At 40.3% G+C, this 12,944-nt stretch overlaps 1 protein-coding gene across 3 annotated transcripts in view; it reads left to right on the forward strand.

Moving 5' to 3' along the window:
* Nucleotides 1-12,564: 12,564 nt before the first annotated feature.
* LOC126484557 (uncharacterized) overlaps nucleotides 12,565-12,944 on the forward strand; it is a 109,911-nt gene continuing 109,531 nt past the window's right edge. For all 3 annotated transcript variants that reach the window (XR_007587875.1, XR_007587876.1, XM_050108118.1), the window contains exon 1: nucleotides 12,565-12,734. Coding sequence is in view for 1 of the 3 variants with exons in the window: in XM_050108118.1 (XP_049964075.1) it covers nucleotides 12,667-12,734 (68 nt within the window). In the remaining 2 variants the exon portion in view is untranslated. The remainder of the gene's footprint in view (nucleotides 12,735-12,944) is intronic.

Below are 12,944 nucleotides of genomic sequence, written 5' to 3' on the forward strand. Positions count from 1 at the left end.
TTACTCTTCAATTCTCACTTTAGTGATTGGCAGAGGGTTCACGGAAACACTTCCAGAGTATCTATCGACCGCCCGCCCGGCTAGCCGCGCGGTCAAACGCACTGCATCCCGTGCGGGAAGGCGTGCCGGTCCCCGGCACGAAACCTCACCTGGGTTCTCTGGGGGTCGGCGGTGCGGTTCGGTGGAGTGGGTGGACTGCTGTGGCTTGTTGTGGAGTTGTGAACCACTGAGGGCTACTTTAATACACACATACATCTATCGACCGGTTCTCCCTCAACTAGTACCTCGGAAAAAATACAGCTTCTAAAGTTTTCAGCGCGAGGGTTGATTTATTTTATAACGATTGTCATTTCTCGCTATGTAGGTGAGCGTAAACAAAATATTTTTCCAGAGGACACAGTTGGCGATCGAAATTTCGTGAAAAGATATCACCACAAAAATCTTTGTTTTATTGATTGCTACCTCAACTCACTCACCACATCCGTGCCACTCTCCTGTATTTCGCGATAATGCAAAACGAGCTCCTCTTCTTTGAACTTTTTCGCTGTCCTCTGTCCGTTCTTCCTCTTAAGGATACATTTCTGCGCACCAGTATTCCAGAAAAGGACAGGCAAGTATAATGTAGGTAGTCTCTTTAGTAGACTCGTTGCATTTTCTAAATGTTCTGGTCACGAAACGCAGTCTTTAGTTCGCCTTCCCTACAAATATTGTATGTGATGGTTCCAATTTATGTTCTCAACAAAATCATTACAGGCGGAAAGACGTGGCGTCATAAGCACAATCGAGAAATCAAGTAATAATCGTGTTAGTGGAAGATTGCTTCGTTATCACAAAAAGAAAAAAAATGGAAAACAGGTGAAAATTAATCCCAAAACAATGTTGGTTTCGTTTTTTCGACATGATAGCGGTAGAAAGAGTGCAGCAAGATAGCATGTTTAACCAGCATTGCTACCTTCAAGAGCTAAATGAAAGCCAGGCATTTTAAATGCAAAGAAAAAAAACGCTACGCACGTAGCCTGCTCATAATATATGCCACCCTATCAAGAAGCACGTTAGAAGCTAAGAAGAGGCGAAACAAAAATCGCTAGGGGGCTGTGTAGCGTAACTTTAATGGATTAAATGCTGGGACACGAGTGTTGCGTCCGATGGCACAAATTTGGAGGTGATATTCTATAAATGTGTTACGAATTAAAACCTTATAACAGAATGATTCTATTTACATTTGGATTCCTCGCCTTTATCGAAACGCACCGAGTGGCGGCAACGGCAAATAACGAGATGATCAGCCTACGCCTCCTTGGCGTCCTTGGTTGTCGTCTGTCATCATCCAGGAGCATTGCTAATCAATAAATGGACTAATTTTCACTGCCCTCGTCCACTTTGAGCTGATAATTTTTCTGTTTTTCGTATTACCCCCCAATAGAATAAAGTTCGTGCTTTCTTTGTAAAAAATGATTTGCGGAGACAGTTAAAATTATATAATTACTCGTACATTGACGTGAGAACATAGAACCGTCAGCTGTTCCTAGTGTAAGTAGCGATCACAGCAGTACTGGTATACGTCTATGTCCGATAAATATCTTGATTTTCTATAAGCGTCGAATAGTCAGACCATTCCAAGGTCTTCAGTCCATGTGTTTTCCTTAAAAAAATCAAATTCATTATCGTTGTTGTCTTGAGAGCTGATTAATAACCATGCGACACGGAACGTAAGAGAAATAAAATTGTAATGCAGTCTCCAGTTATCGCGGCAGTCTGGAACCACAAGACCGCTACGGTCGCAGGTTCGAATCCTGCCTCGGGCATGGATGTTTGTGATGTTCTTAGGTTAGTTAGGTTTAACTAGTTCTAAGTTCTAGGGGACTAATGACCTCAGCAGTTGAGTCCCATAGTGCTCAGAGCCATTTGAACCATTTGAACCAGTTATCGCGGCCCATGTTTTGGAAATAATTTGAAATACAGTGTGATTCGTTGGGAGAAAGTGGTGTTTAGCTTCGTATCTTTTCGAGGTAGTAAGTACTTAGCTTACGGGAGTGCAATCATCGGACAGAAGTCTGCCATCGTCACTCCCTCAATGAATCTACTTGGCACTAGGGCCCAGTGTGTACTGAACTGTCCAGAGTTACGATGTAGCACTAGCTAGCGGTAGTGGAGTCGCATAAATGGCGCCACAACAGCCAACAGACAAAGGATTTTGAGGTTAGCTACTCTGATTGACATCCTTCCTACTGCTCGTCAATTTTACTTACTTTCTTAAGAGAAAACTAACCATATTTTTTGTTATTTTAATTGTCCATAGAGGCCGTCGCCAGTAGTACTAAAAATATCTACCATGGCAGTAACTTATATTTCTCAGGGAACGGATGATTGTAAGCTGCGAAAATTTAGAAATCTGACCCGCACTTAGTGATAAAACATAGCCAGAAGCAAAGCTGGAAAGTTTGGAGATAAACTTTCGCAACAATACGTCAGGTGATAGGACGCTCCCCTATCAAAAAAATGAATGGCTGATTGGCGTTGCACAAAATAGTAACAGGCAAGTTAGCAGAACAATGAACTTCCGAGAAGCTCGTGTGAGCTACTTGCACAAACCACCTTCTCCTCGGACCATACTCTCAGCCTCATCTGTCGCTCATGTTAAACAGACATATTCTCGAAATATGAAATGAGGATAGTAACTACAACGTAATATACGCTTCGGAACACACTTTTACCAAAGGGCTGTATAATATTTTAAACTGATGTAGTACTGGTTGACTGGAAATTATTATGTTGGATGAACAGTTGAATCAAGTCTTAGTTTCGAGGATACAAAGAGTGGAATTAACAGGCTATTCTACATTCGAGGTCTGTTTACATTTTTCAGTAACTTGTCTTGGTAAATTAAATTCACGTACATTTAGCGATAATTATAAACGTCACTTTTTCAAGCAGTTAAAAGAAATGAGCGATTAATACCGTTCTCAAGCTGTGGTCGACAGTAGCTATATTACATTCCTCTGATAAATTTAACAACATGAGAGAGGAAAATCCCTATTTTTAACGTTGATTACCACCTGAACTTCATAGGCGCCGCCAAAATACTTTTAATCCTACTAACAATATAGTTCACCAATATTTAACTGCTTCGAAAATTTGTTTCCTTTCGTCGTTATATCTGTGAATAATTGGCGTAACGATATTATATTCACGAAAGACTGACTAGTAACGTAGGTGCGCATGAATGAGATTGCGTTTGTTGCCTTACACTTGTCAATAATATTTAAATTTCTGACCATACATTCAAGTTCCATGCATCTGTTAAAATTTAGCTATTGGTCTTTTTTTGTTAATAACACATTTAAAATCACGACCATATATGACATTGCTATATGTTGTCGATAAAACAACGTAAGTTTTGTCTAAAAAAAACTTCCCCCTCGCCTCTCTAAGACCGCTTCCAGACGAAGCATACCACACCATTGCCTCTTAATTAGAAATATTTTAAGACTTCTTTTTTTTTTTTACTTATTCACGTCCATCGGGACCATTTCACCTACAGTATGTGGAAGGGAGATTAGCATAACTCTTTTTTTTGTAAATACGTGTTATGTATTCTCGTTTTATAACATGTACTACATCTTTCAGGATCTCCACTCTATGGATCTCTGGAATGAAAAGTATATCGTAATGTGACCCAATCTATGAGCTGCACAGCCAGTTGTCCTCTGTCTGTCCGGAAATTCACTGTAACATCGACAGGGTACACTAACGTACGAAGTTCATATTGTTGTTGACATTCAGTAGTACTATGAGATGATGCCTGCTGTTTTTCAGCAAACCAGAGGACACAGCGGAGAAAAACACTTGCAGGACGTAATAATGATACCTCGCGACCTGTTAGCACTAGATCCCTAAAAAGAATATGATTCATATCACCCTTGCCACAAGTTACATTGCAAAAATAGGCATTGCTCTATTTGAAGAAGGTACACGTAGTACTGTCAAACATACACTACTGGCCATTAAAATTACTACACCACGAAGATGAAGTGCTAAGACGTGAAATTTAACTGACAGGAAGAAGATGCTGTGATATGCAAATGATTAGCTTTTTAGAGCATTCACACAATGTTGGCGCCGGTGGCGACACCTACAACGTGCTGACATGAGGAAAGTTTCCAACCGATTTCTCATACACAAACAGCAGTTGACCAGAGTTGCCTGGTGAAACGTTGTTGTGATGCCTCATGTAAGGATGAGAAATGCGTACCATCACGTTTCTGACTTTGATAAAGGTCTGATTGTAGCCTATCGCGATTTCGGTTTATCATATCGCGACATTGCTGCACGCGTTGGTCGAGATCCAAAGTCTGTTAGCAGAATATTGAATCGGTGAGTTCAGGAGGGTAATACGGAACGCCGTGCTGGATCTCAACGGCCTCGTATCACTAGCAGTCGAGATGACAGGCATCTTATCCGCATGGCTGTAACGGATCGTGCAGCCACGTCTCTATCCCTGAGTCAACAGATGCGGACGTTTATAAGACAACAACCATCTGCACTAACAGTTCGACGACGTTTGCAGTAGCATGTAGTATCAGCTCGGATACCATGGCTGCGGTTACCCTTGACGCTGCATCACAGCCAGGAGTGCCTGCGATGGTGTACTCAATGACGAAATGGGTGTACGAATGGGAAAACGTCATTTTTTCAGATGAATCCAGGTTCTGTTTACAGTATCATAATGGTCGCATCCGTGTTTGGCGACAACGCAGTGAACGCACATTGGAAGCGTGTATTCGTCATCGCCATACTGGCGTATCACCCGGCGTGATGGTATGGGGTGCCATTGGTTACACGTCTCGGTCACCTCTTGTTCGCAATGACGGCACTTTGAACAGTGGACGTCACATTTCAGATGTTTTACGACCCGTGGCTCTACTCATCATTCGATCCCTGCGAAACCCTACATTTCAGCAGGATAATGCACGACCGCATGTTGCAGGTCCTGTACGGGCCTTTCTGGGTACAGAAATTGTTCGACTGCTGCCCTGGCCAGCACATTCTCCAGATCTCTCACCAATTGAAAACGGCTGGTCAAAGGTGGCCGAGCAACTGGCTCGTCACGATATGCCAGTCACTACTCTTGATGAACTGTGGTATCGTGTTGAAGCTACATGGGCAGCTGTACCTGTACACGCCTTCCAAGCTCTGTTTGACTCAATGCCCAGGCGTATCACGGCCGTTATTACGGCCAGTGGTGGTTGTTCTGGGTACTGATTTCTCAGGATCTATGCACCCAAACTGCCTAAAAATGTAATCACCTATCAGTTCTATTATAATATATTTGTCCAATAAATACCCGTTTATCATCTGCAGTTCTTCTTGGTGTAGCAATTTTAATGGCCAGTAGTAAATTTTCTGTTACCCTTGAATTCAATGTATGTGTTAGCTTTGAGACTGCCTGCGTCTGTACTTCTGTTCTGTGAACAGAGCACATCAGTTCTGCATCTATTTTCATAAATATACGATTTTTGCGAATCATCTGGCAGAAATTAGCTTTTCATTAAAACCACACAGCACACGTATTGTATTGGAGACAGGCCCTAAAGATCGCTCAGCAATTCGTCTCCCACGTCGTCGCCTGCAGTGGAGGAAATTCCTGCTGGCATGCAAGCAGGAAGCAAGAAGCTCGCTCCGTCCGGTGTGCCCGTTTCGCAACGAGGGCCGCTCCTAACGATCGCCCCTGTGTTTCACCAACACTTCAGGCCATTCATAGCGCGCTCCGAGCGTTAGTGACGCCCGTCCGCGGATTGCGCGCCGATTTCCGCAAGCAGTCTTGTGACGAATTTCCCCCTTTCACAATCGCGGCTAACGACCTCTGCCTAAGAAGCCAGTTGAAAAATGCACGCTCCGTAACAGCGCTATGACCCAGATCCTTAGCACTGACTTCAAAGTCCCAATAATAACCTAAAATGAGGAAAAAATTTAGCTTGTTAAATAAATGTCATCGCTCAATTTTCACAGAATACAAAAGCATCGAGGTACGATATTCACTTTCATTCTACTAAATGTAATTAATTGTCAGTTTCCCATTTCGTGCTTCATTGAAGAATTATAACTACGATTATATATATATATATATATATATATATATATATATATATATATCGTAATATGCTTTGTGATTTCTGTTTTTCCAACTAACTGCTTAACACACAGTACCAATAATAGATAATAGGAATAAGAACAATATAGACAAAGATTTAAAATCACTTACTCTTGCCTAGAAAGGAGTCCAGTATTCAGCAATGCATATTTTCAATAAGTTACCAGCAACCATTAAGAGTTTAGTTTCAGACAAGGCACCATTTAAACATAATTTAAAAGAATTTTTCGTGGCCAACTCCTTCTATTCCATACATGAATTTCTCAACATGTGCAATAGACAATTTTAATGAAAATTTATTATACTTTAATTTTTGACAATACTTGGTTGTAACAGCCAAGTAACTACCTACTGTGTGAATGATGGATATATGGAAAGCAGATGTCAGTCTTAAGTCTGTAAATAGTGGAAGTTTAATTTTAAATCTTGTACATAATTTGACTGTTCTTAACTGAGGATCATTGAAATGAATAATTTACTTTATTTTTTGACAATGCATGATTGTAATAGCCAAGTAACTAGCTACTGTGTGAATGATGGATTTAATGAAAGCAGATGTAAGTATTAAACCTGTAAATATTAGAAGTTTAATTTTAATTCATGTACATAATTTTACTGTTTATTGACAGAGGATCATTAAAATTAATGAAACTCAAGTTTTTCTAATTACATATTTGTAATTTGTTTATCTGACATGTTCCGCACTCAGGAAGATCCTTTTTTTGTGGTTCTATAAAATGAATAATTAATCTAAAAAAATCTAAAAAATCATCTTGTAGTTGATAATTAATCCACAGTTTCATGTTGTTCTAAATTTCCTTTTACCACGGACAGGAACCTTCAGTCCTGGATATCTTATCTCCAACATTCTCAGGAACCCAGGCTACAAATTCTATTTTCCGTGTACCTTGTTATTTTTTTACGTAGTCCCACTCTGCCAGCTGGCGATAAAGTTATTCCACGATAATTTCCGGAAGATCACCAAAAGCTACTTAAAATTATTCCTAAATAAGGTGAAAATTTTACAATACGCAAACGATATGTGTTTTACGTGGAAACCACAGCTCTAGAAGATTGAAATACACTAGTGACTACCGCAATGTTCGTCTTAAAGCAGTGGCTTACAAAATCAAAGACTGCATGTATCGACAATTAAGTCAATTGCAGTATTATTTTCGAGGTACAGAGTAACATCTCCGGCAAATGCACTAGACTGGACCCACTTTCCTAAGCAGATATTCGTCAAATACCTGGAACTCTTCATCGACCATAATTTAAGCTGGAATATGGCGCTCAGAAATGTAAGATGATTGGCAATCAACACAGTGATAGCTATGACGGGACACGAGTGGCACGGATTTTACGTTTGACCATACAATGGCACCTCCAGTCATGGATTACGGAAGTGGTTGTTATGGATCTACCACTGGCACTTACCTCAACAAGATTAATGCCAATACAAAGCGTTGAATGCTTGTGTTTGAGGAATGCGCTCCAGCTGTACAAAATGATCTCTTGATTGAAAGGCAAGAATCTCTTTTCGATTCACGCCGGAGATATCTCTGCGTAAAATTTGTAAAAAAAAAGACAATATGAATCTAGCAATCTGCAATCGATCGCCTCAAGTGTAGCCACACAATGCTGAAATGTACGCTACTGGATTATCAGAATTCTCCTTCCTTAGTCCATGTGTGCTTATAGCCTCAGGAGATTTCAAGGAAGATTATTATAATACCTAGCCTAAAAAGTTTTAGCGTCTAATTTCCATTAAAATTGTCTCAGGTGCATGTATTAACTGGTATACCTATGAGCATGAGGCTCTCTTTAGTAATGAAACTTAGGTGCAGGTTTAAAGTTAGATCCAGAGGCAATCTATATCTGTATCTGAAAGCTCCAAAACCAGCGACTCCTTTGGAAACCCTTACTACAGTACTATGTTTTCAGAAGTCTCGGCTATTCAAATTATCAACAGAGGCAAGTGTCACAACAGCAGTTCGTGTTGCTGTATAGAAGCGCTACGCAACTGCTCGCGGACATCAGCTCTATATCATCTACTTAACAACTCATCATCTGCTCTAATAGTACTCACAAAATTTTAGCACCAGTTTCACGGAAAACCTCATTTTATACAGGATTGGCGAAGTGTTATTGCTTGAAGAAAACCAAACCGTTAACTTCGCTTGAGTGAAATCACGCTTTAAGATCTGTGCCAATGAAGCTGTTTACTGCTTAAGCAGAGAATCTTCTCTGACAGGACACATTACTTCGACTGTAATCCTAAGTATGGTTTACCGATACATACTACATGGATGCATGAAGAAGACTGACAACGAAATGGGAGGGAAGGACAAGACACAAAGGTACGACGTAAGCAATAATTCATCCTTCTCTCCCCTACTCCAGGATATGCCGTACACAGTCGCTGTATAGCTACCTCGCTAAATAGCCACCCAAATATATCCACGGATATTTCCATAAATAGCTGCACAACGTAGAGACACCTTTCTGCTCTCGTGCAGAGAAGATGATGCAGGTCACCTTTCCTTTGAGTGTCACAGACGACAAGGAACTACTGCAATCCTTTTACACGAACTTGTGAAGCTTGGTCATTCGTTGCCAACCCGCGTGACAACTCTGTTAGCGTGCTTGCTTCTCCCCCATCGGGCACCTCCCCAGGTGGCGGATCGGGGAAAGACTCCCAGATATGGGTGGCATCGGGGAAATAAAATATCCGCGGTGGACCAAAACTAGCAACATGGGCGGCGTCTGTACTCCAGAGGAATGGCCAGCCAAAACACCTCGGGCTGTCTTGAAAATCAGATGGCCAATCCGTTCTGAAGCAAGTGTGACGACTATGCTTGTCACCTTTGAGTCATAATATGTGACAGTAAAGTAAAATGTTCCGGAGTTAAATGAGCTCACATTCGGATATCCGGGTGGGAGCTGCTTTAGTGTTACTAAACCTTAAGTTCAAATGGTTCAAATGGCTCTGAGCACTATGGAACTTAACTTCTGAGGTCATCAGTTCCCTAGAACTTAGAACTATTTAAACTTAACTAACCTAAGGACAGTCGCACACATCCATGCCCGAGGCAGGATTCGAACATGCGACCGTAGTGGTCGCGCGGCTCCAGACTGTAGCGCCGGCAAACCTTAAGTCTACAAAGCGAGAGGAGCAATGCTTTCAAATAAGCACATATAATTGTACGTTAATGAGAGACGACAGACTGACAGAAATAGAAGAAGAATTAGAAAAAATTAACTGGAGCATTGTTAACTGAAGTACGTCTTAAAGGTGAAAACTGCCTTCCACTGAATTCGGGAAATCTCTGCTATTACTATGATGAACCAACTGGAAAACTAAATTAAATCGCGTTTTTAGTAAATAAAACCACGTTAGACAACATAGCAGTATCAGAAGGAACTTCAAGCACAATTGCACTTTTAGTCCTCAAAATATCAGAAAGGTATAAAATCAAAATAGTTCAAACATGTGCACCTGCTTTTAGTGGAGGAAATAGAATCCTTCTATGAGTGCCTGAAAGAAACCTGTGAAAAAGGGAGAGATTGAATTTATAAATTTATAATTAGTGATTTCAGTGTCAAAGTTAGAAAGTACTAGGAAGCTGATTCAGTTATTGGCAAACATGGAATAGATGAAAGACATGACTAGTTCAATTTGCAGAATGCATGAAAACACCTATTATGAATACGTTCTTCAAGAAACATCCTAGTCGCAAATGGACTTCCAGGGTCCTAACTTTAAAGTGAAAAATGAAATAGACTCCATTCTTACTAACAGGCCTCCCCATGTTAAATATGTTACTATGCTGAACAGGTTCAATACAAACAGTAAAAATCGATTAATAAGAGCAAGATTTGAATTGAATACAAAAGATCAAAGAATGGAACAAATTACAGAAAAAAGCAACATTTTAAATTTCAAATATATCTGAGAATGGAAAGAGAAATTTCAAAAAAGAATTGAGAGAAAATTAAAAGAATGTGAAGCAGAAGCAGTAATAACGATACTAATCACAACAGCTGAACACGTGGATGGTTTGTGTAAACTAAAAACCAACCAAAGAAACTGACAAACAGAACGATAAGTCTGATGAGCAAGAGAAGAAAAATGAAAGTCGAAACAGACAAAGATAAGTCGGAATATACAGAACTGTGCAAGTCTCTCAGAAAGAGCATGAAAGATGACATCAAGAAGTATGAAGAAGATAAGCTAAAATCCAATCTTTAAAATAAATCTAGTTTAAAGATAGCCAAGCGGAAGCTTATGATTAGAAAGAATTAGCTAACAGCATTACACAGATCATTACACAGATAAGAAAGAAATACTCGAATGTCCTGAGAATTTTTGTAGTCTAAACCCGTACAGTAAACTCAACGATGATGTCTTAACCCTAGACGAACTGGATGCCCCTGTTTCCCAAATCCCAGAAGCACTCCGGTCAGAAATCAAACATGCTATAGACAAGATGAAAAAAGGAACCGCTCCAGATAGTTATGACCTCTCAGTCGATATTTTAATGCTGATGGTCGACGAATTTATAAAGCATTTAGCTAAAATTTTTCATATTGTTTGCACAGGGGAGAATTGCTAAAAGATTGTAAAAAAGCCAAAATAATCATAATACATAAGAAGGGTATTACTAAAGATACAAAGAACTATCATCCTATGAGCCTCCTGTCTACACTGTACAGATTTTTACTAGAATTTTGACTACAAGATTGAGCAGTACACTTGACCTAGCCCATCGCACTGAGCAAGCAGGGTTCCATGTGGAATTTAGTACAATGGATCGTATACTCAGTCTACGTGAAACAATCAGTAGAACCAATGAGTACCATCTACCTCTTTGCCTGGCCTCCAAAGATTTTGAAAAGGCATTCGATTCGATCAGTCTCTCAGCTGTGTTTGAGGTTATAACAAAGGAAGAAGTAGAACACGTCTATATTAAAGTTTTATACAAAACCTCCATACTGTTTGTGAATGTAGTTGACGAAACCAGTCAATTCCCATCGAAAATTGTGTAAAACTTGGTGACTATATCTCCAAAGCTGTTTTCAGCAGTCCTCGAGAAAGCATGTCTAAATTAGAGTGAAAAACAAAGGGAATCCAAATTATGGGAAAGAGGTTAAGTAACCTGAGGTTCGCTGATGATATCGTACTATTTGCAAATAATATAGAAGAATAAACTTCAAATACTGGTTAGTGAATTTGCATCAGTCTTTTCTGAAGTTGACCTAAAAATGAATATTGATAAAACGAAGATCATGATAAATGAATGGGTAGCGGAGGGAAATACTGTATATCTGTTGGAGGTACGCAGCTTAAAAGGGTCACAGTATATATCTGGGTCAACTACTAAATATGAAAGTGTACCTAAAACCAGAAATATTTCGACATATTAAATTAGGCTGGCAAGCTTATGAAAGATACTCCTCAGATTTGAAGTTCAAGATGTCGGATGAGCTGAAGAAAACAGTTTTTGAATAATATATACTTCAATAATAACTTATGGCTGTGATACACGGGCATTAAATGAGTTCAGCGTCAGAAAACTAATAGCAACCCAAAGAGGAAAGGAAAGAACAATTTTGGGCTACGCCGACACGTTCCTGTTTCAAGCCACAATAAATCACTACCTCCTCTAAATTTGATGGCAACCACCCTCTTTCTTCAACGTGCAACATCCTCGTACTTTCCGTTATCCCCCCAACGAATGCTGCTCATTCTTGAATTGCTTTGCTATAATGTAAGGCATGAGGGAGTCGCACGTTGGAGAAAAAGTGTGGTTGTTATCAAATGTAGAGGAGGTAGAGATTTATTGTGGCTTGGAAGAGGAGTGTGTCGGCGTTTTAAATGGGAGGACGGAAGTGTCTAAAGGGCATTTCTGGGCACACTTTAGCGATATCCTCCTTAAGAAGCAGCCACCGACATATTTTACCTAGTGACATAGGATTTACTTTTGCTATTCCGTTCAAATTGCAGCGTAGAGGCAGTTTTAAGTTAGAATAGGTTGCGTCCAAACAGGCATTTCTCAAATATTTTTGACAGACAGCAATATCATGGGTGCTGAGCATTAGGCTTTACGTAAATATCTTCTCTGGAAGGTGATGGCAGCGGCTTTGTTTGCAATTGTATCTCGGGTACGGTGGACGCGCCGGGTTGTGATGTGTTATGTTATATGGTTTGAGTCGACAGTGCACGGGTGCAGCTTGGCTTTAAGTTGAGACGAGACCTAATGGCATTTTTTTAAAAGTCAGGTTGAAACGCGTACGTTTCATATGTATTCATTACCAGCGATGGCGAGGCATGACAGAACCTCTGACCAGAGAGTTATTTATCGTTGCTAGTCTGCGCTTGACCGCGCGAGAGTTCAGTAGTGTGTGTGGAGTCGGCAGAGGGAGTAGTCAGTTGCGAGTTGCACTCTGTCGGCAGTAGTAGTCTGGTGCAGTTGCGTATAGCGAGTGGACGGTTGTACTGAGCGGCCGTCGGCATGCGTCGTCGGCGTGCTCTCCTTGCATCTCTGGTCACGGTTCGGGACGAGGTATATTGTTATAGAAGGTAATGAAGCAGCATTGCGCTCAGCTAATAACATATGTTAACTGTAATTAATTTGTTCAAGAATTGCCCCAATAATAATTTTTTATAAAGTAACTGTTTTAAAGAAAAAATTCGTTTCAAGTTAAATAATACTTCCTATGCATTCTCTCCAAGAATCAAAATTAAATATGGGCCAGCATTGCACGGAGCTGTGCCGAAAAATAAGAGCAG

Source organism: Schistocerca serialis, chromosome 6 (genome assembly GCF_023864345.2).
Source record: "Schistocerca serialis cubense isolate TAMUIC-IGC-003099 chromosome 6, iqSchSeri2.2, whole genome shotgun sequence".
NCBI lineage: Eukaryota > Metazoa > Arthropoda > Insecta > Orthoptera > Acrididae > Schistocerca > Schistocerca serialis.